This window comes from Euprymna scolopes, chromosome 44 (assembly GCF_053919585.1).
Source record: "Euprymna scolopes isolate OS-2025 chromosome 44, ASM5391958v1, whole genome shotgun sequence".
Taxonomy (NCBI): domain Eukaryota; kingdom Metazoa; phylum Mollusca; class Cephalopoda; order Sepiida; family Sepiolidae; genus Euprymna; species Euprymna scolopes.
The window spans coordinates 45422838-45449289 of NC_136525.1; the positions used below are offsets into that span (position 1 = coordinate 45422838).

The 26452-nt window shown below is 28.3% G+C and overlaps 1 protein-coding gene across 7 annotated transcripts in view; it reads left to right on the top strand.

Annotated features, from left to right (window-relative positions):
- The window catches only part of LOC145268829 (ras-specific guanine nucleotide-releasing factor RalGPS1-like), a 333592-nt gene that overhangs the window by 269066 nt on the left and 38074 nt on the right, over positions 1-26452 (top strand). For 4 of the 7 annotated variants that reach the window (XM_080124486.1, XM_080124484.1, XM_080124480.1 and 1 more), the window contains exons 8-11: positions 16111-16203; positions 20704-20827; positions 22224-22355; positions 25428-25445. In XM_080124486.1, coding sequence (XP_079980612.1) covers positions 16111-16203; positions 20704-20827; positions 22224-22355; positions 25428-25445 — 367 coding nt within the window. The remainder of the gene's footprint in view (positions 1-16110; positions 16204-20703; positions 20828-22223; positions 22356-25427; positions 25446-26452) is intronic. The other 3 variants (XM_080124485.1, XM_080124481.1, XM_080124483.1) reach the window with 1 other exon arrangement.

A 26452-nucleotide genomic window follows, 5' to 3' on the forward strand; every position in this document is an offset into this window, starting at 1 on the left:
TATACTAAGTATGTTAATATATTACACATGATATACTAAGTATGTTAATATATTACACATGATATACTAAGTATGTTAATATATTACACATGATATACTAAGTATGTTAATATATTACACATGATATACTAAGTATGTTAATATATTACACATGATATACTAAGTATGTTAATATATTACACATGATATACTAAGTATGTTAATATATTACACATGATATACTAAGTATGTTAATATATTACACATGATATACTAAGTATGTTAATATATTACACATGATATACTAAGTATGTTAATATATTACACATGATATACTAAGTATGTTAATATATTACACGATATACTAAGTATGTTAATATATTACATGATATACTAAGTATGTTAATATATTACATGATATACTAAGCATGTTAATATATTACACGATATACTAAGTATGTTAATATATTACACGATATACTAAGTATGTTAATATATTACACGATATACTAAGTATGTTAATATATTACACATGATATACTAAGTATGTTAATATATTACATGATATACTAAGTATGTTAATATATTACATGATATACTAAGTATGTTAATATATTACATGATATACTAAGTATGTTAATATATTACACGATATACTAAGTATGTTAATATATTACACGATATACTAAGTATGTTAATATATTACACGATATACTAAGTATGTTAATATATTACACGATATACTAAGTATGTTAATATATTACACGATATACTAAGTATGTTAATATATTACACAGGATATACTAAGTATGTTAATATATTACACATGATATACTAAGTATGTTAATATATTACACATGATATACTAAGTATGTTAATATATTACACATGATATACTAAGTATGTTAATATATTACACGATATACTAAGTATGTTAATATATTACACATGATATACTAAGTATGTTAATATATTACACATGATATACTAAGTATGTTAATATATTACACGATATACTAAGTATGTTAATATATTACACACGATATACTAAGTATGTTAATATATTACACACGATATACTAAGTATGTTAATATATTACACACGATATACTAAGTATGTTAATATATTACACACGATATACTAAGTATGTTAATATATTACACACGATATACTAAGTATGTTAATATATTACACACGATATACTAAGTATGTTAATATATTACACATGATATACTAAGTATGTTAATATATTACACATGATATACTAAGTATGTTAATATATTACACATGATATACTAAGTATGTTAATATATTACACGATATACTAAGTATGTTAATATATTACACGATATACTAAGTATGTTAATATATTACACGATATACTAAGTATGTTAATATATTACACGATATACTAAGTATGTTAATATATTACACGATATACTAAGTATGTTAATATATTACACGATATACTAAGTATGTTAATATATTACACGATATACTAAGTATGTTAATATATTACACGATATACTAAGTATGTTAATATATTACACATGATATACTAAGTATGTTAATATATTACACATGATATACTAAGTATGTTAATATATTACACATGATATACTAAGTATGTTAATATATTACACATGATATACTAAGTATGTTAATATATTACACATGATATACTAAGTATGTTAATATATTACACATGATATACTAGGTATGTTAATATATTACACATGATATACTAGGTATGTTAATATATTACACATGATATACTAGGTATGTTAATATATTACACATGATATACTAAGTATGTTAATATATTACACATGATATACTAAGTATGTTAATATATTACACATGATATACTAAGTATGTTAATATATTACACATGATATACTAAGTATGTTAATATATTACACATGATATACTAAGTATGTTAATATATTACACATGATATACTAAGTATGTTAATATATTACACATGATATACTAAGTATGTTAATATATTAAACGATATACTAAGTATGTTAATATATTACACGATATACTAAGTATGTTAATATATTACACGATATACTAAGTATGTTAATATATTACACGATATACTAAGTATGTTAATATATTACACATGATATACTAAGTATGTTAATATATTACACATGATATACTAAGTATGTTAATATATTACACATGATATACTAAGTATGTTAATATATTACACGATATACTAAGTATGTTAATATATTACACGATATACTAAGTATGTTAATATATTACACGATATACTAAGTATGTTAATATATTACACATGATATACTAAGTATGTTAATATATTACACATGATATACTAAGTATGTTAATATATTACACATGATATACTAAGTATGTTAATATATTACACGATATACTAAGTATGTTAATATATTACACATGATATACTAAGTATGTTAATATATTACACGATATACTAAGTATGTTAATATATTACACGATATACTAAGTATGTTAATATATTACACGATATACTAAGTATGTTAATATATTACACGATATACTAAGTATGTTAATATATTACACATGATATACTAAGTATGTTAATATATTACACATGATATACTAAGTATGTTAATATATTACACATGATATACTAAGTATGTTAATATATTACACGATATACTAAGTATGTTAATATATTACACATGATATACTAAGTATGTTAATATATTACACATGATATACTAAGTATGTTAATATATTACACATGATATACTAAGTATGTTAATATATTACACATGATATACTAAGTATGTTAATATATTACACATGATATACTAAGTATGTTAATATATTACACATGATATACTAAGTATGTTAATATATTACACATGATATACTAAGTATGTTAATATATTACACGATATACTAAGTATGTTAATATATTACACATGATATACTAAGTATGTTAATATATTACACATGATATACTAAGTATGTTAATATATTACACATGATATACTAAGTATGTTAATATATTACACATGATATACTAAGTATGTTAATATATTACACATGATATACTAAGTATGTTAATATATTACACATGATATACTAAGTATGTTAATATATTACACATGATATACTAAGTATGTTAATATATTACACATGATATACTAAGTATGTTAATATATTACACATGATATACTAAGTATGTTAATATATTACACATGATATACTAAGTATGTTAATATATTACACATGATATACTAAGTATGTTAATATATTACACATGATATACTAAGTATGTTAATATATTACACATGATATACTCAGTATGTTAATATATTACACGATATACTAAGTATGTTAATATATTACACGATATACTAAGTATGTTAATATATTACACGATATACTAAGTATGTTAATATATTACACGATATACTAAGTATGTTAATTCATTACACGATATACTAAGTATGTTAATATATTACACGATATACTAAGTATGTTAATATATTACACATGATATACTAAGTATGTTAATATATTACACATGATATACTAAGTATGTTAATATATTACACATGATATACTAAGTATGTTAATATATTACACGATATACTAAGTATGTTAATATATTACACATGATATACTAAGTATGTTAATATATTACACGATATACTAAGTATGTTAATATATTACACGATATACTAAGTATGTTAATATATTACACATGATATACTAAGTATGTTAATATATTACACATGATATACTAAGTATGTTAATATATTACACATGATATACTAAGTATGTTAATATATTACACATGATATACTAAGTATGTTAATATATTGCACATGATATACTAAGTATGTTAATATATTGCACATGATATACTAAGTATGTTAATATATTGCACATGATATACTAAGTATGTTAATATATTGCACATGATATACTAAGTATGTTAATATATTGCACATGATATACTAAGTATGTTAATATATTGCACATGATATACTAAGTATGTTAATATATTGCACATGATATACTAAGTATGTTAATATATTGCACATGATATACTAAGTATGTTAATATATTACACATGATATACTAAGTATGTTAATATATTACACATGATATACTAAGTATGTTAATATATTACACATGATATACTAAGTATGTTAATAGATTACACATGATATACTAAGTATGTTAATAGATTACACATGATATACTAAGTATGTTAATAGATTACACATGATATACTAAGTATGTTAATAGATTACACATGATATACTAAGTATGTTAATAGATTACACATGATATACTAAGTATGTTAATATATTACACATGATATACTAAGTATGTTAATATATTACACATGATATACTAAGTATGTTAATATATTACACATGATATACTAAGTATGTTAATATATTACACATGATATACTAAGTATGTTAATATATTGCACATGATATACTAAGTATGTTAATATATTACACGATATACTAAGTATGTTAATAGATTACACATGATATACTAAGTATGGTAATATATTACACATGATATACTAAGTATGTTAATATATTACACATGATATACTAAGTATGTTAATATATTACACATGATATACTAAGTATGTTAATATATTACACAAGATATACTAAGTATGTTAATATATTACACGATATACTAAGTATGTTAATATATTACACGATATACTAAGTATGTTAATATATTGCACATGATATACTAAGTATGTTAATATATTGCACATGATATACTAAGTATGTTAATATATTGCACATGATATACTAAGTATGTTAATATATTGCACATGATATACTAAGTATGTTAATATATTGCACATGATATACTAAGTATGTTAATATATTACACATGATATACTAAGTATGTTAATATATTACACATGATATACTAAGTATGTTAATATATTACACATGATATACTAAGTATGTTAATATATTACACATGATATACTAAGTATGTTAATATATTACACATGATATACTAAGTATGTTAATATATTACACATGATATACTAAGTATGTTAATATATTACACATGATATACTAAGTATGTTAATATATTACACATGATATACTAAGTATGTTAATATATTACACGATATACTAAGTATGTTAATATATTACACATGATATACTAAGTATGTTAATATATTACACGATATACTAAGTATGTTAATATATTACACGATATACTAAGTATGTTAATATATTACACGATATACTAAGTATGTTAATATATTACACGATATACTAAGTATGTTAATATATTACACATGATATACTAAGTATGTTAATATATTACACATGATATACTAAGTATGTTAATATATTACACATGATATACTAAGTATGTTAATATATTACACGATATACTAAGTATGTTAATATATTACACATGATATACTAAGTATGTTAATATATTACACATGATATACTAAGTATGTTAATATATTACACATGATATACTAAGTATGTTAATATATTACACATGATATACTAAGTATGTTAATATATTACACATGATATACTAAGTATGTTAATATATTACACATGATATACTAAGTATGTTAATATATTACACATGATATACTAAGTATGTTAATATATTACACATGATATACTAAGTATGTTAATATATTACACATGATATACTAAGTATGTTAATATATTACACATGATATACTAAGTATGTAAATATATTACACATGATATACTAAGTATGTTAATATATTACACATGATATACTAAGTATGTTAATATATTACACATGATATACTAAGTATGTTAATATATTACACATGATATACTAAGTATGTTAATATATTACACATGATATACTAAGTATGTTAATATATTACACATGATATACTAAGTATGTTAATATATTACACATGATATACTAAGTATGTTAATATTTTACACATGATATACTAAGTATGTTAATATATTACACATGATATACTAAGTATGTTAATATATTACACGATATACTAAGTATGTTAATATATTACACGATATACTAAGTATGTTAATATATTACACGATATACTAAGTATGTTAATATATTACACGATATACTAAGTATGTTAATTCATTACACGATATACTAAGTATGTTAATATATTACACGATATACTAAGTATGTTAATATATTACACATGATATACTAAGTATGTTAATATATTACACATGATATACTAAGTATGTTAATATATTACACATGATATACTAAGTATGTTAATATATTACACGATATACTAAGTATGTTAATATATTACACATGATATACTAAGTATGTTAATATATTACACGATATACTAAGTATGTTAATATATTACACGATATACTAAGTATGTTAATATATTACACATGATATACTAAGTATGTTAATATATTACACATGATATACTAAGTATGTTAATATATTACACATGATATACTAAGTATGTTAATATATTACACATGATATACTAAGTATGTTAATATATTACACATGATATACTAAGTATGTTAATATATTGCACATGATATACTAAGTATGTTAATATATTGCACATGATATACTAAGTATGTTAATATATTGCACATGATATACTAAGTATGTTAATATATTGCACATGATATACTAAGTATGTTAATATATTGCACATGATATACTAAGTATGTTAATATATTGCACATGATATACTAAGTATGTTAATATATTACACATGATATACTAAGTATGTTAATATATTACACATGATATACTAAGTATGTTAATATATTACACATGATATACTAAGTATGTTAATAGATTACACATGATATACTAAGTATGTTAATAGATTACACATGATATACTAAGTATGTTAATAGATTACACATGATATACTAAGTATGTTAATAGATTACACATGATATACTAAGTATGTTAATATATTACACATGATATACTAAGTATGTTAATAGATTACACATGATATACTAAGTATGTTAATATATTACACATGATATACTAAGTATGTTAATATATTACACATGATATACTAAGTATGTTAATATATTACACATGATATACTAAGTATGTTAATATATTGCACATGATATACTAAGTATGTTAATATATTGCACATGATATACTAAGTATGTTAATATATTACACGATATACTAAGTATGTTAATAGATTACACATGATATACTAAGTATGTTAATATATTACACATGATATACTAAGTATGTTAATATATTACACATGATATACTAAGTATGTTAATATATTACACATGATATACTAAGTATGTTAATATATTACACATGATATACTAAGTATGTTAATATATTACACAAGATATACTAAGTATGTTAATATATTACACGATATACTAAGTATGTTAATATATTACACGATATACTAAGTATGTTAATATATTACACGATATACTAAGTATGTTAATATATTGCACATGATATACTAAGTATGTTAATATATTGCACATGATATACTAAGTATGTTAATATATTGCACATGATATACTAAGTATGTTAATATATTGCACATGATATACTAAGTATGTTAATATATTGCACATGATATACTAAGTATGTTAATATATTACACATGATATACTAAGTATGTTAATATATTACACATGATATACTAAGTATGTTAATATATTACACATGATATACTAAGTATGTTAATATATTACACATGATATACTAAGTATGTTAATATATTACACATGATATACTAAGTATGTTAATATATTACACATGATATACTAAGTATGTTAATATATTACACATGATATACTAAGTATGTTAATATATTACACATGATATACTAAGTATGTTAATATATTACACATGATATACTAAGTATGTTAATATATTACACATGATATACTAAGTATGTTAATATATTACACATGATATACTAAGTATGTTAATATATTACACATGATATACTAAGTATGTTAATATATTACACATGATATACTAAGTATGTTAATATATTACACATGATATACTAAGTATGTTAATATATTACACATGATATACTAAGTATGTTAATATATTACACATGATATACTAAGTATGTTAATATATTACACATGATATACTAAGTATGTTAATATATTACACATGAGATACTAAGTATGTTAATATATTGCACATGATATACTAAGTATGTTAATATATTGCACATGATATACTAAGTATGTTAATATATTACACATGATATACTAAGTATGTTAATATATTACACATGATATACTAAGTATGTTAATATATTGCACATGATATACTAAGTATGTTAATATATTACACGATATACTAAGTATGTTAATATATTACACGATATACTAAGTATGTTAATATATTACACACGATATACTAAGTATGGTAATATATTACACATGATATACTAAGTATGTTAATATATTACACATGATATACTAAGTATGTTAATATATTACACATGATATACTAAGTATGTTAATATATTGCACATGATATACTAAGTATGTTAATATATTACACGATATACTAAGTATGTTAATATATTACACGATATACTAAGTATGTTAATATATTACACGATATACTAAGTATGTTAATATATTACACGATATACTAAGTATGTTAATATATTACACATGATATACTAAGTATGTTAATATATTACACATGATATACTAAGTATGTTAATATATTACACATGATATACTAAGTATGTTAATATATTACACATGATATACTAAGTATGTTAATATATTGCACATGATATACTAAGTATGTTAATATATTGCACATGATATACTAAGTATGTTAATATATTACACGATATACTAAGTATGTTAATATATTACACATGATATACTAAGTATGTTAATATATTGCACATGATATACTAAGTATGTTAATATATTGCACATGATATACTAAGTATGTTAATATATTGCACATGATATACTAAGTATGTTAATATATTACACATGAGATACTAAGTATGTTAATATATTACACATGATATACTAAGTATGTTAATATATTGCACATGATATACTAAGTATGTTAATATATTACACATGATATACTAAGTATGTTAATATATTACACATGATATACTAAGTATGTTAATATATTACACATGATATACTAAGTATGTTAATATATTACACATGATATACTAAGTATGTTAATATATTACACATGATATACAATTTTAATGTGGAGTGATAGGTAAAAATAAATTAAAAAAAATGAAACATAACAACATAAATAATTAAATAAAAGGAATAGATAGCAAATAAAACAAAATAAAATGAATAATTTAATATACGAATTTAAAAAACATAAAAATTGAGCAAATCAACATTATTCAATTAAAAGTGGAGGAAAGAGTCAAATTTTAAATCAGTACAGGGGATTGAAATAGATCATGTTATTATTACTTTGATGAATTGTAATGTCTATTGATGGTAAAGTTAAGTTTGTTAAGTAAGGTAATTTATGGATTATTAGAAAAATAAATAAAATAATAAACAAATTAAAATAACAAATAATATAAAATAGAATAATCAAATATAAATGGTAATAATCATAATATTAAAAGGTATTTATATGAGCTAGGCGCCAAATATTGATCTAAAAATGTATTTGATGCAACAAGTGATTGATGGATTAGTGTTTATAAATATATAAGCCAAAAAATTGTTAGAATATGAATTAAAAACATTATAGTAACAGATCCATGTTAAATCGACTATGACGAACTATGTATTCTTTAATATATATACTCATTAAATTAACGTTCATAACTTAATTTCGGAAATATTAATTAAATTTTAATTAAAATATTAAATAAATAAATGAAAAAAAAATGATGTAATTAAAGTTCATTGGGGAGGGGATTTAAGAATAAGGATAACCAAGGTTTGATATAGTCTATAATTATTAGATCTAAATGTAGTTCATAGGAGAGGGGATTTAAGAATAAGGAAAACTAAGGTTAGATATAGTCTATAATTATTAGGTCTAAAATATTTATAAATCTAACTTGAATTAAAATTAATACTAGTTTTAACTTGGATATACATTTATTTGATTATAATATGTTATCAGATGTAGAAACTCTGAATCATAATTATTAATGTATTAGGAGACATACAATGATAAAAAAAAATCACACTTAAATTAGGAATTAGTTTCGCAAAACGCTTATTAAAAATAGAGGTTCGTATGTAAAATGGAGTTAAATTTTGAAATGTAAAAATTAAATCACTACTTTATATATAAGTAATTGATGGTGCGTATATTGATATTAGTATGATTAAATAGTTAAATAAATAAATAACAAATTAGATTAAATGGAAATAACTAATTAATTTACAATTCAACGTTAGCGGATATAACGTTAGAACTTAATAACTCCTGATTATCGATTGTAATAATCCATAATACTAACATTTTGTATTGGAAAAATTAGTAAATTAATTTAGAAAAAAAAAAGAAAAAAAGTCGATTTAATTTCTAATAAATAATAATGAACTAAAGACATAACTTAATTAATATAAATTAATATTAAAATGATAGATTAATTATTAGCTGATATGGATGTTTAGACGTTGGAGAAAAATAGATAAATAAATATAATCTCAGAATGTCTTGATCTAAGGGAAGTAACTCGTCCTGCTTTTTATTAAAAACTAGCGAGGGGTACCCGGCGTTGCCCGGGTGTTTGTAGGTGTGTGTGTGGAAAAAAACCAGGTGCCCGTGAAAAAAAAAACAAAGCTTTTACGACGCGCAGTTGAAAAATAGCAAAGTGTGAAAAAAAAAAACAGGTGCGCGTTTTTGATTGACGTGACGGCGATAGGTATTCAGCAGTTAGAATTTTGTGCGGGACAGTTTTTAATGAGGTTAATAAATCGGTTTGTTTGTTTTTAAAAACCCACTCCCCCGTCTGATATGACGAAGTCGACATTGACCAAATGTTCACTGGCTCTGGGCTTGTGATTAGAGTCGAGTTTCGCTTTTTTTTATACCGAAAACCGAATGTAACGCATGCCGATGCGGGAAATGTGGAATAATTAACGTTTGAAAGTCAATAAAATTAAATAGACAGGCGAGCTCTGTGGTTAAGTGTGAGATATTACAATTTATGGATGATATAAAAAGTTTTAAGAAGTTGTGAAGCGAGCGAGCGCTTCTCTGAAAGAAGCCTTTTGTGGACATCGAGGAAAAGCGTACATACATACATACATTTTCGCTTTTATATATATATATATATATTGATTATTGAAACGTGAAGATGTACGATTTAAAAGAGCTTTCAAATTATTCTAAACTTAACATAACGTAAGGATAATTTTTTGAATGTATGATAGTAAAGATTTATTAGTATATATATTGACGTGTATGATTGTAATAGGCTTGAATTATGCTTAGTTTTCATTCAGGATGGATTATTTTGGGAACCTAATTTGGCTATTATAAAATATCGGTCTTTTCGCAGATTAAATTAGATTCGTATATATAAACAGCTAGGATAGTTTATAATATGGTTGACATTATTTTCAAAATTATGTATACATAATTAGAATTATGGAATTTACTGATTATTAAATAGAATATTTTGTTATGAAGATACCAATAATTAATTTGATAGTACGAATGGTTGGCTATCGTTTTTTTTTTTTTTTTTGTAGCTAAGTTTAAGTTTCGTACATCTATACAAATATGGTGGTTTATAATTTTGTTGATATAGTTTCGTTGATATTATTACCATAAGTATGTATTCTTTACTTAGTAATCTCTATATAAATAAAATGAACTCATTTTTTCCCGTCTGATTTTGACATTAATAGGATTAAAAATCAAGATATTTCATGCAAATATAATATGCACAAACGGCAGAACAATATCTGAGGTGTGTTATAGGCTTATTATTTCTCAAATTCCTCGATAATCTTAGATTTCTATATTTTTCTGCTGAGAAGTCACGGCCAAAATCGGTTAAGATCAATGGAAGTGGTAAAATATTTTCTCTCTAATAAATTCCTCCTCCCCCTGCCACCACTTAACACCGTTTGGGGATCGTTCACAAGGAACAGTTGAGAAGAGAACACCGGTTTGGCTTCGTAGTTCTTTCATGTGAAGTTATTTAAAATCACTAAACTAAGCTGCAGTGCTCTGTGGCGTAGTGGTTAGCGTGCTGGACAATTCACGTTATATTTTCACGTTCGCGCCGACCTACCGTAGTCGTTTTTTTTTTTTTTTTTCCTAAACAACTGGAATGGACTTTTTTTGGTGGCCGAACTGTTAACGTTGCAGATGTTTTTTTTTGTTTTTTTTTCACACTTTATTTTCCTACTTTTACTCATGACTCCGGGTTTGATCCTTCCTACTTACCTACCATAACATTTTTTAAAACTCCCCCCCCCCGGAAACAAACACTCGGGCAACGCCGGGTACCCCCGCTAGTAATAAATATAATAATTATTAAATAGAAAATTTAAGTAGTAAATTCATAGATTGAGATTGTTAGTACGTATAGTGGGTATTTCTTTTTTTTTTTTTTGTGAATTAGGTTTAGTTTCGTATATAAGCGCAGGTATACTGATTTTTAGTTTATAAGGTATATTTTGGTAATATTATTCTCGTAAGTTAGGTATACATAACTGAGAATTAATAAATTATAGTAATTATTAAATAGAAGAGTCATAATTTAATTAAATGGTCAGTACGAAGAGTGGGATTCAATGACTTTGTTTGATTCAAATCCAAGATGGCGTAATGGTAAAATATATAGGTAACTGCAGCGTCTCTTCCAAATTTTCGGATTCTCACCATGTTGTATCACATTTTAATTCCTTTTGGTGGATAGATTGTTGCTATCTCTTCTGATGAGTTAAGGGTATAATAGATTCACTAATTGATATAATTATTAAGTAATTGATTTTGCGCTACGAAACAGATACTGTCAAGAACTGTAAGGATTAATTAATGTAAAAGAATAAACTATAAAAATTGTTAACATCATGTGTTTTGGAATACAAAGTTTTTGTCATTTATTCTATATATATATATATATATATATATATATATATATATATATATCTCAAGGCATGTTTGATTAAATTCTACAAATTTCTTCCTTTTATTTTTCTGTTTTTCTTGATCTTCCGAGCATTTTTTCTCGTTTCAGTTGATAAGTTGTGTATTAGGTTGCTGAATGATTATCACTTTCAATGTTTGATTGTCGTCAGGTGCAATTTTGTTGTTAAAATGGCTTTTTTTCTGTTGCCTTTTTTATATGCAATTTTATTTCCCTCTCTAACAGATGACTTAAATCAAAATAACTAAATAAAATTAAAATTAAACCAATAAATCTATATATATAAAAGCGAAAATGTATGTATGTGTGTTCGCTTTTTCTGTGTGTCTACAAAAGGCTTTTTTCAGAGAAGCGGTCGGTCGCTTCACAACTTTTAAAAACTTTTCATATCACATATAAATCGTAATATCTCACAGTTAACAACGAAGCTCGCGTGTCTATTTAATTTGCTTGATTTCGGGGAGATAAATATTCAATATTTGTCGCTCGCCGCATGTGGGTTAGTCTTTTTCCTATAACATCTTGGGGGGAAGGGGGTAAGCGTTCAGCAGTAAATGAAATCCCGCAGTCAAACTTGACCTCATTAAATCATTAAAACGAGCACCTGCTAAATCCAAGTAATTAAATAAATTCAAACGTGTTTCCGTAAGCATGTCGTAGTGGGGCAATGGTTAACGTCGCACGTTTTTTTTTTTTTTTTCACAACTTTGCCTCACCGGTTCGGGTTCGATCCTCATACTTAATTTTTTTTTTTTACCCCCCCCCTACAAACACCCGGGCAACGCCGGGTACCCTTCGCTAGTAAAAACTAAAATACAGTTATGAATGGCTATATAACAAGGGTGCTAAAAATGTAGAACCTCAACATTATGTAAGTACATTTCTTGTAAAGTCAAAGAGTTGATATGTTGCAACATGAATAAAGCCAATAATCTTTTAATAAAAGCTGTAACCAAAGTGTCATCCAGTGCATGGCATAAATGTTCAGATATGATTGTTAAGATATCTGCAGTAGAATGCGCTTATAGGTCCATATTGTGTATCAGAAAGTGAACCAATGTTTAGGAGATGGTGGACGAGCACTTGGTGGATAAATTTACTAATGGGTCCATTCTTTCACAGATTTCATGAATACTAGTACCATGGAGGAAATTCTCCAACTATGATGGAAGCATCATTTATTGTGTAATTTGGAGAGAAACTTACAATGTTTGACCTCTTTGTTGCATTTGTTGGTCCTTCTGTTATAATGTCCGGCAAAGGCTTTTTTGGGGGGTGGGGTGGGTGGGTGGTTTACTGTTTCTTAGAACCTTTTATATACTACTTAGATTATAATATTTCCGATTTATGAAACGAGGTCATGTGTATCTTTTATTTGAGCAACTTTTACACGCTATTTTCGCGATATTTTTTTTACTCTCCGCGTGTTTGTTTGGCTTTTCAGTATAAAAGCGAAACTGAACCCGTAGCAAACAAAGCTCCGTGAGCTTTGATCAACGCAGGAAAACGCATCGTATCGGACAGTTACTATTCATTTGGACCCCCCCCCCCATTTATGGGGAGCTAGTTTTACCCCAACATCTTGGGGGAAACTGGCTTGCAGCCAAAGTTAAGTGCGGGATTTTGTTCCCCTATGGTGTGATGTTTGGCCTCATTAAATTTACGCACCTGTGACTTAACTTTTTAATCGTTTAATTTCAATTCCGCTGCCCTTTGTAGCGTCGCGGTAAGTTATCAGGCTATTCGCCTCAAGGCTTTGGGTTCGAACCTACCTGCCTACCAAAACTTTTTTTTTTTTTTTTCTTTTACACCTCCCAACACCTGGGCATTGGCGGGCGCTCCTGCTAGTCTTTCTCTAAAAGTGTTTCTGTTTCTATATTTGACCTTTGAATAGTAAAGGCTTCTTGGATATGAGGTTCCATGCTGTAACTATGCGCCATTTTAGTCGAGTGGAAAAATTTAAATAAAAAATGAATCCCTCTCCAGATACAAGACCCGTTCCATAAATAAACCAGCTCATGATTTTAAAGTATGTTACTGTGTAGTTTACCACAATTGACACCAATATCTATAAATATATTCCAGCAGAATGGTCAATTGGGGTTTTGAGCAGGGAGACCCAGCATTGCCCAGGATTGAATAAAGATCAACAAATGTTTCACGCTCCTATATTTTATTGTCATCAAAATCGGTGAAATAGCCCCTTTTTCATTTAGATCAATTAATTGCTTACTCTAGTTGGTAACCCACCGCGGTGCACTAGGAAGACTCTTCTCCCTGCAGTAACTTAATCCACAATACATTGTAGTTCACATTGCACTATACAGATATTGATTTTTATAAAATTATTTTTATATAATGGTTTGAATTAAAGTTTAAAATACAAACGTTAAGTATCAGGGTTCAATTGTGCTCTAAACAGAAAACTTCATTTTAAATGCGCTTCTGTCATATCAAGAGATCTACTGTTGATTTTATATGGCAGGTCTTTCTACTTGTGTGGTAATAAAACTTTTGAAATGCACTTGTGATGTTAGGTTGTATAAAAGTGTTAACTTTGGTCAAAATTGGACTGTTTCTTCTTTCATTTTACTGATACTTATTATACATTCCGATATAAAACCTATCTAAGAACACTCCCAGGCATGTAAAGTACCCTTGTGTGAAATTTCATAAAAATTTGCCCAGCCGTTTAAGACCCCATAGAGAACGAACTCACACATGCACAGTTCCTTTTATACAACAGTAGATAGATAAATGTTACTGTGTAGTCTACCCCAATTGACTCTAGTATCTATAAATATATTCCAACAGTGGTCAGTTGAGGTTTTGTGGGTCTCCGAGACATGTCAGCCTTTAAGCCGTAAGCTGATGGATTGATTGTGCGTAGTTAGAAGCTCTTTTTCTGTCAAAGATATTTCTCTAAAAATTTTTTTTTTTTTTTTTTTTTTTTTTTTTGTCTCTTTCAGAAATTACTCGATTTGAACAATTTGCATGCTGTCATGGCAGTAATTTCGGCTCTCCAAAGTGCAGCCATTTTCAGATTATCGAAGACGTGGATGGTAAGTTAATCCACATTTATTTAAATGCTCATTGATATATCAAAGTTTTAGATCGGCACAAAAGTTTATAAACTTTGATAAAGTCCGTAAAATGATGAAGATGACTTTTATTTTCTTTTAAATAAAATGTTTGTTTTTAAGACATAGATTTTGTTTTTTTTTTGCACTCGTCAAGTAATCTAACTATATATCTATAAAAGTGAATGTGTCTGTGTGTGTACATTTCCCTACGCAATAACTCTGTCAATTTTTAGTCTACAGACTCGAAATTTGATATACAGGGTAAACTTTGATAAAGTTCGTAAAATAATGTCTTCATCATGACAAATTTCACATGTTATTTTACAAATAAATGGACATAGGAATCAGACGAAAACAAAATCCAACAGATCAATATTAAAAACGCCTGGACTTTATTTTTTTTTTTTAAAATAAAATGTTTGTTTTTAAGACAGTTTTTTGTTTTTTTGCACTCGTCAGATAATCTATCTATCTATCTATATATATATATCTATAAAAGTGAACGCGTCTGTGTGTCTGTCTGTGTACATTTCCCTACACAATAACTCTGTCAATTTTTAGTCTACAGACTCGAAATTTGATATACAGGGTACTGAGATTTGGGAAAATCTATTCGATCGGTTTTCGACCAGAAACTTGGCTGTTAAGGGGTCAAAGTTCAACGATTTGACCTTTGAGAACTCTACCAAACACCTCCGACAATTTGGGGTCTAAATACTAGAAATTTTAGATATAGGTTCCTTGGACATGGATCGAACTTAACTTGATTTGAGCCCAAAACTATAAATTTTAAGGGGCCATAATAGGGGTCAAAGTTAAAAAAAAAATTGATCATTTTTTTTTTTTTCCTCAGCATACACCTCCAAACACCCGGGCAACGCCGGACACCCATGCTAGTATATCTATAAAAGTGAAAATGTCTGTCTGTGTGTGTACATTTCCCTACCTAACTACTCTGTCAATTTTCAGTCTACAGACTCAAGATTTGATATAAGGGGTATTCAGATTTGGGAAATCTTTTTAATCTGGTTTTCAGCTAGAAATTTGGCTGTCAAGGGGTCAAAGTTCAACAATTTGACCTTTGAAAACTCTACCAAACTCCTCCGCCAATTTTGGGTCTAAACACTTGAAATTTTTGGTGTAGGTTACCTGGATATGAGTCAAACTTTTTAATATATATATATATATATATATATATATATGCACATAATGATCAGTACATAGGGCCTGAGCAAAGCCGGGCTGAACTGTTAATAATGAACAAAACCAAAATTTTTTTTATTACATTTTCACCCCAAACAAGGCAACTTGCCACTTTGATGTAGGGGGCTACTATCAAGGACATAAGCTACAGGGGTAGTATGTGGGGAGTTGGGCAGCAAGATGTCAGTTCACATTAGACTTGAACTTCTGCATATCAGTACAGTTGGGGAAGCAGGAACCCAGAAGGGAATTTCAAAGTCTAGCAGTTCTGGAGAAGAAACTACGGGAGTAGAAAGCTCTCTTACACCTAGGGATCTCTACTGTGTAGGGGTAGGGTTTAGCTGCTTATCTGGTTTGTCGGGGGTATTTATGTCTAGGGGGGTACAAGTGCTTGCAGTTCGTCGGAGCATTCACCATTAAAATACTTGTAGAACAGGCAGAGGGATGCAAGATTTCGTCGATGGCACAGAGGCTAAAGCTTAGATGACAGTTCAGGACCTATCAGGTTGGCGACTCTCATTTGCACCTTATCTAGGAGTTGGAGAAATAATGCAAGGGAGATAACTCCCATATATTTTATTTAAAAAAATAGTTATCGAACTTGTTTTGTTTTGATTGGGAAAATAATTTGTCGTGGTTAAATCTTGAAAATTAAATCTAATAATTTTTTTTTATCTAATGCTAGTAAATAACATTAGATAAAAAAAATTATTAGATTTAATTTTTACGAAAGTGAAAAGGGAAAACGTTTTATTAGCAGTTAATTTGCTTTGTAGGTAATTTTAGTTTTGTAAACTGTTAAAAATGTTCGATTAGCTAATAAATTTAATTGAATTGTACAGTTTAGTCAAGACATTCAAAAATGAAAATATCGAAAAAAGGTTATATTGTACGTATTTGCTTTGGACTGAAGATCTCCGAAAAAAAAAAAAAATTAATTTAATTTGATTGAGTAGTTTTTTTTGTTTTTTGTTTTTTACAGCGGAAAAACACGTTCTTGTGAGAGCACGTTGAAGTCAGCCATTATGAAATTTGCTGAACACGCCACGGGGAGATAACTCCCTGTAAAGCACTCTCCATCTGTAATTCTAGCTTTTCTTCCGAAAAATCGAACCTTTTACTTGGTATCATAACAAATTGTTTTTTCGCTATAAAAAAAAAACAAAAAAAAAACTACTTGATGAAATTAAATGAAATTTTTTTTTTTTCGGAGAACTGCGTTCCATAATGGATACGTGCAAGATAACCTTTTTTTTTCGATATTTTCATTTTTTAATGTCTTGACTAAACTGTACAAGTACCATTTTTTTTTATTATAAATATTTTGGGAGTAGTATCTCCTAGAATTTTGCTTGACGACTTGTTTTTAGTTTTTTTTTATGCGCGCTTTTATTGATTACTATCATGAAACTCTAGTCCCGTTCAAAGTAATCTCCTCCGACTGCAATGCACTTATGCCATCCCAACAACTTCTGGAAGGCCCCATGGAAGTCCTCTTGTGTGAGCATGTCAATGATCCTCGTCACAGCCTCTTTCACCTCTTCAATTGTCTCATAACGAAAGCCTCTGATATTTTCCTTGAGCTTAGGGAATAACCAAAAGTCACAGGAAGCAAGGTCTGGACTGTAGAGAGGGTGAGGAACTGTCCTGATGCCCATCTTGGTCAAATATTCTGTGATCTCTGAATAACCTTGGCGCAAACTTTGCACAAATCATCCACATCTTCAGTTCCTTGCAAATAATTGTACGTACAGTTCCCACACTGACATCAAACTGTGCACGTCTTGCCTCTATATTCATGAAATTCTTTATTTGACCAATCAACTCTGGTGTTCTGATTTCCATCCACACCTCATCATCCCTTACAGACTTCCAGCCTTCCTTGAATCTCTTATGCCATTCAAAAATTGATGCATGATTCATGCAAGATGGTCCAAAAACAGTCTGAAGCATTCCATACGTTTTTGTGGCATTTTTTTTCCAAGTTTAAAACAGAATTTTATTGCATATCGTTCTATTATTGTGTCCTCACGTCCCGATTACGTTTTCGAAATTCACCATCTGTGACAATCAGGCTTTAGTAGGGTGTATTTCAATTCCTGCTGTAGCTGTTCATTTGAACCTGAAATCATAAAAATTGGTCGGTCACCTCATAAGATATCTAGCAAATAACATACTGAATTTTCAAGAGACTACGACAATTTTAAAAATGCGTGTACAAAAAAAGTCTGGAAGTTTATTGATGGCACCTCATAAATACAAAATCTTGGAAATATAGCTATAATCTTTGTAAAATTCTAATATGGCGACATAGGATGGTGTTTCCACGTTTGCTTTGAATTTAATTATTTTTTAGGGTGGTGGTTCGCATAAACACTACATACATACATATATATATATATATATATATATATATATATATATATATATATATGATGGCAGCAACTCGTTTTCGAGTATTGCCATTACTTAATATATTTATGGCTCAAATGACACAAACATGAGCACAACCAGTAGCACGTGCCAGACGGTCATCTTCTATGAACCTTCTATAGTCTAGCACATCCTCCGATGACCGGGTCCAAGCTGTGGTGCACTGAACACCTACCAGACCCTGGAAGTTCCAGAGCTTTTATTGCCATTCACGCCCATATCTGCATCAGTCCTCATTGAATGTCTGTTTGCCGTTTCAAGCTACAGCCAACCTTTTTGTTATCAAGATACACACTGATTGCAAAATGTGTACTCCATTGCATATCAAGTAATGCCTGTGCTTGAAGCTTTTTATAGTGAGGAAAGACTTTGCACCGAGACAACCCCACTCTCTAAACAACTGCCACATTGAACCAAAAAGAAGAGTAAGTCAACATCATTGGAAGAAAAAGTCGCCGCAGGTTTTATATCAGGGTTTTCCTTCTCCTAGAGAGGTTGCCTTCACCACAGCTTATGGGAGCCCTCTTCATCCACCATGCCATTTGATCCATGACTGGGACTTAGGTTGCTGGGCACCAGAGCATACTCCACACGCCGGTAGGTCATGTATGCCGCAGCTGACAGGGCCTCAGCTCCTCTGGAGGTTTCTGTGTGTACACACACACATATTCATATATATATATATATGCGCGTTTGTATTTGTTTAAAACTACATTCAAATCAAATAAGAGAAACAAGCTTTACGCATATTTCTAAATGATGTTTGTGAAAAAAAATGAAAAAAAAAACAAAGTAAAATCTCCTGTCAAGTTTATATTAAGTGTTTTCTTTGTCTGTTTTCAGATGTTGTCCAAGAAGGACAAGTCATCTTATGAAAAAATTGCCGATCTGTTTTCGGAGAACAACAATCGGCAGAAATTACGAGATTATATGGATCATGTGAAATTACCGTGCATCCCTTATTTGGGTAAAATGAATTCAGAGCTTATAAAATTAATTTTTCTTGTTTTTTTTTTTCTTTCGTTTTCCCGTTTTGTCTTTTTTTACTTTCTCTTTCTTTTTTATCTTTACTCTGTCCTTTTACTCTTTCTTTTCCTTTTTTCTTTTACTTTTCCTTTTTTCTTTTTCTTTTCCTTTTTTCTTTTTCTTTTTCTTTTCCTTTTTTCTTTTTCTTTTCTCTTTTACTCTTTCTTTTCCTTTTTTCTTTTTCTTTTCCTTTTTTCTTTTTCTTTTCCTTTTTTCTTTTTCGTTTCCTTTTTACTTTTTTGTTTCCTTTTTTCTTTTTTTCTCTTTTTCTTGTTTTCCTTTTTTCTTTTCCTTTTTACTTTTTTTTCTTTTTACTCTTTCCTTTTCCTTTCTTTATTCGTTACCTTCTTTTTGAGCATCTTTTTTATTCCCCTCTTCTTTTTTCCTCTCCCCTCTTCTTTTTTCCCCTCCCCTCTTCTTTTTTCCCCTCCCCTCATCTTTTCCCCTCCCCTCATCTTTTTCCCCTCCCCTCATCTTTTTCCCCCGCCCCCTCTTCTTTTTCCCCCGCCCCCTCTTTTCCCCACTAGCCCCTTCATTTTTCCCCACCCCTTCTTTTATCCCTTACCTCTTCTCCCCCCTGCACCTCCCCATCATTAACCTTTTTACCAATGTGTTATGCATTTTTTACTGTTGCAGTTTCATGCATAATGTTAGAAATCGTAAAGTGTTACAATTTATTAATAACATTACGTGTAGAATCAATAACAACATTTTAAAATACTTGACGTTACACAATTTTATTTTGTGATGTTGATTCACAAAAACCGTTGATATGCCAAAGAACAAGCAAATCAAACACCATGCATAAATATTTGAATATATAAAGAATCGAAGCATAAAAGCTTTTAATGAAATGTCTATATTCAACCTTAAATAACCGAAAAGGGTTGATATGCCATAAAACAAACCATCAAACTAAAACAAACCAATTTGATTTAATTTTTCTGAATTAAAAAATCTTTTTTTTTTTCCTTTGGTTTTTACATGGTAGTCCCAACTTATCAAAGCCCAGAAGCCACTCGGGGATAAGGGTTATTGCGTGTACAGTAATCAATGGGATAATATCATAGTAATCGTTAGTAATGGAGATTTGATAAAGTGTCTTACTTAAGGGGGCGGTTTATCAGAAATTTGTTTATGTTGGACTTGAAGGCATCCAAGTTGTAGTAAGATGGGAACGGACCCATAGCGTAGTGGATAAAGTACTTGTTAAAGTTCAGTTGTAAGTTACACTCTTCTGGAGGTTGAAGTTTCAATTGTGAATTACTTAGGGCTTTACTTCTTTTAAAAGTTTTTTATTCTAGTCGTTTATTTTAATTTTTTTATTTTCCCCGCAGGCCTCTATTTGACTGATTTGATATACATAGATGTTGCTCACCCTCATTCGGGTGGGCTGGAGAGTCAACCCCGACGAATACAAATGAATAACATCCTCAGAGTCATAGCAGACTTCCAACAGTCAAAATATGGTCAGTACCTCCCCTTTATTATTTTCTCCCCTGATTTGCTGTGAATAAATTGTTATATTTTCATTTAAAGGAAACGCTAATGCATATATATATATATATACATACATTTTGTAGAAGCTATATATATTACCACTTATCAAGGCCCATAGGCCACTCGAGGATGAGAGTTTAAAAGTGCACAGTAGTCAAATTCGGGAAGGAAGATGAAACCGCTATAACAGGAGATTGAGTTATTCAGCGACTCCAACCTATTTTGTTATATATATATATATATTCTATCTATATTAGCACTTATCAAGGCCAATAGGCAACTCGAGGATGAGAGTTCTTAATGTTAAAAAAACCCAAAAATATTAGATATGCAAATTCAGTTTCTTTGCCATATGATTTTGCACGCGTTCCATTTTCTTTAAAAGATCGAGTTCTTTCTCTCTTGCTTTAGTAGCGGTGAATTTTCTTCAATAAAACCTTGGAAAGAGGTTTTGTTTTACGTCCTCATTTACTCACAACACTACAATTTATTGAACAAAATTTTATTTCCCTCATGGAGAAGATCATTCGTCTGGACAAATTTGACGTATCCTCGGCAGACCTTTACGCTAGCAAGCTTTTGAGATTGTAGTATCGTAACTTTAATTACTATTTATCGACTATTGTTTCATTTACGGCCTTTGATGTGTTGCCATAGATGGTCGTGTCATCAGCATAGATGTCAACGAATGATTTAAGTATATGTTTTGGGAGATGATTGATGTAGATCAGGAAGAGAGTTGGGCCCAGGATGGACCCCTGAGGGACTCCAAAATTAATACTGTGGGGTTCTGATTTCTGCCCATCAACCACTGCTCTTATGAACCTATCGGAGAGAAATGATTTAATAATTGAGAAAATGTTTCCAGTGATGCCGTAGCTGGAAATGTTGTGAAGTAGGCCCTTACTAATTAAAAAAAAAAAAAAAAAAAAGATATGCAAATTCTTGTCATGTGATTTTTCACGTGTTCCTTTTTCTTTAAAAGACTGAGTTTTTTCTCTCTTGCTTTAGTAGCTGTGAATTTTGTTCAATAAAACCTTGGAAAGAGGTTTTGTTTTACATCTTCATTTGTTTGCAATGCTACAATACACTGATTAACAAAGAATATCTTTTTTTTTTTTTTTTTTTTTTTTTTTTACAAGGGATTCACTATATTTTTAGCGGGCCTTGGGCAGTGTGGAGCCATCCCTTAATTGCCATTGCTCCCAGGTCCACTCTGACCCGGAGTGGTAGTACCTGTTAGTAACTATGAGTTAAATAGGACTTAAAAAAAAAAAATATACTTCATTAAAAGTCGTTCCTCAAAATAACTAGATACGGCATTAAATAACCTGAAAAAGGTTGATATGCCATAAAACAAAAACAACCAACCAACCACTTAAGCCACCACAGATTTTTTTATTTTTTATTTTTACAAGGGATTCACCACTTAAGTCACCACAGTGGTTTTGCTTTATAAGACTTTTTTTTTCTTCCTTTTTCTATTTTTCAAATTGGTGTAAGTTCCATAGATTTCTTGTTACATTTTTCATTGAAAACATAAAAACATAAAACTCTCCGGTACTTGTACAGTTTAGTCAAGACATTAAAAAATGAAAATATCAAAAAAAGTTTAAATTGTACGTATCCGTTATGGAACGAAGTTCTCAGAAAAAAAAATTTCACTTAATTTTGTCGAGTAGTTTTTTTTTTTTTTTTTTTTTTTTTTTAAATTTTTACAGCGAAAAAACAATTGATACCGAGCAAAAGGTTCGATTTTTCAGAAGAAAAGCTAGAATTAAAGATGGGGAGGGAGTATCGGCACTTTACATGGAGTTATCTCCCTGTGGCGTGTTCAGCAAATTTCAAAATGGCTGACTTCAACGCGCTCTTGTAAAAACGTGTTTTTCCGCTGTAAAAAAAAAAACAAAAAAACTACTGAATCAAATTAAATGAATTTTTTTTTTTTTTGAGATCTTCAGTCCAAAACAGATACGTACAATATAACCTTTTTTTTTTTTTTTTTTTTTCTTCGATATTTTCAGTTTTTAATGTCTTAACTAAACTGCACAAATACCAACTCTTCAATAAAAAAAAAAAGTCTTTAAAGAAAAACATCTGATACTTTTACTTGATGGTTGATGTCTCCCAAATAAAAAAACAAAACAAAATAGTTACGAGTTTATTTTATTTTATTATTTTCGCAAAATGTTTTACTGTAATTTTGTTTCTGACTTTTAAAAGAATATATAAAAAAAAGGTGCTTATTCAGAATTGCACTTAAGGCGGTATTTAAAAGAAAATACAAAAAAGAAATATTCCAAAAATCACCTAATTTGATTAAGTAGTTTTTTTGTTTTTTTTTTAATTCAAGAAAATCAAATTTTATTGAGTCCCAGGAGAAAAATTAACATAGGATGAAAGCAAGGGGAGACAACTCGGCTTTTTCATTTTTTTTTTTTTTTTTTTTTTAAATATGCCAGAAAAATAGCATAAACGTATGATTTAAAAGGTCAAATTGATCACCTCTCCTGAAACAAATTGCTGTAACAATATGTTCCTATTTAATTTGCCTCCCTACGAGGGCAGAGTTAGACACCAGTGTCGTTTTTTTTTGTGGAGAAAAGAACAAAAATTATAAATTTCTCCTACATTAACTGAGAACAAAAAATTGAAGTGTAGCATCAGAACAGATACTACACTTTGATCTTGACCTGAAGGCCAAGACATCTATTCACTAAAAAGTGGGAAATTTGATTCTTTTAAATAAAAAAAAAAAAAAACTACTTTATCAATTATGTGGAATATACCATCTTTATTCTTTAACATGTAGGTACGTGATAAAGGTTTTTCTTTATTTTCGTTTATCACCGTAAAGTGCAATTCTGAACAAGCACCTAAAAAAAAAAGAAGACAATTTTATTTGTCATAAAATAACCTGTAATATGCTGTAAAACAAATAAAAATTTTTTTTTTTTAATTTATTCTTTTTTTTCCTCAAAAATGTTTCATCACATTTCTGTTTCCGTCTTTTATCCGCAATTTCCGTATCTTTTGTCTAGTCTTCGGATATTCTACAAGTAAGTTCTCTGATCCATTATTTTTTCTTTCACCAATTTTTTAATATTGTGAGGTCTGCGTTCCTTCTTTTTTCTTTCACCAATTTTTTAATATCGTGAGGTCTGCGTTCCTTCTTTTTTCTTTCACCAATTTTTTAATATCGTGCATGAAGAATTTTTTTTTTTCTGTGTTTTTCGGTATTGTTCTTCGTACTAATGTCAACAATTCAATTTAAAAATAGAAAGTTTTCTTAAACTCTTTTTCACCTCCAAACAAGTTGTAAGGGATTGTGGGGAGTTGAGTAAACAGATATCTGTTCACATTATGCTTAAATTTCTGCATGCTAGTACGGTCAAGGGAGCAGGAAACGATGAGGAATTCCAAAGTCTGGCAATCTGAGGGAAGAAAGTATTAGAGTAGAAGGCTTTCTGACATCTAGAGACTCCAACAGTAAAGGGGTGGAATTTTGCTTCTTGTCGGGTTGTTCGGGGGGGGGTACATATGTCGAGGGGGCACAAGTGCTGTGAGTTCATCAGAATACATTTCATTAAAGTACTTATAAAAATAACATAGGAATTAGTGTTGGGACGATGAATCGGAATCAAGAAAATTGACAAATTTGAGGGTATCGGAATTGAAAAATTGGGGCCTATTTTCTGATGCCAAAACGATTCTTTTAATTGTCTTTATTTTCTTTTTTTTTTTTTCATTTGATTTTGTTTTAAGCAAAATTTTCCATTGAAAAAATAATATTTATTGATTTTAAAATACCAGTAAAGCTAAAATCTATAGATCGTCCTCCACAATTGTAATTTTACGTTTAGGAAAATACCTGCATATTTAACATTTTTTTTTTTTTCTTTTTTTTTTTATAACAGAAATCTGGGAAAATAACAACTGTATGGTTAAATATTTAGAGATTTATAAAAAATCTGAATCGGAAATTTAGTATGGAATTGGTAATTGTATCAGAATCGGGAAACATTGGAATCGTCCAATCTCTAATAGGAATACAACATTATGGCGA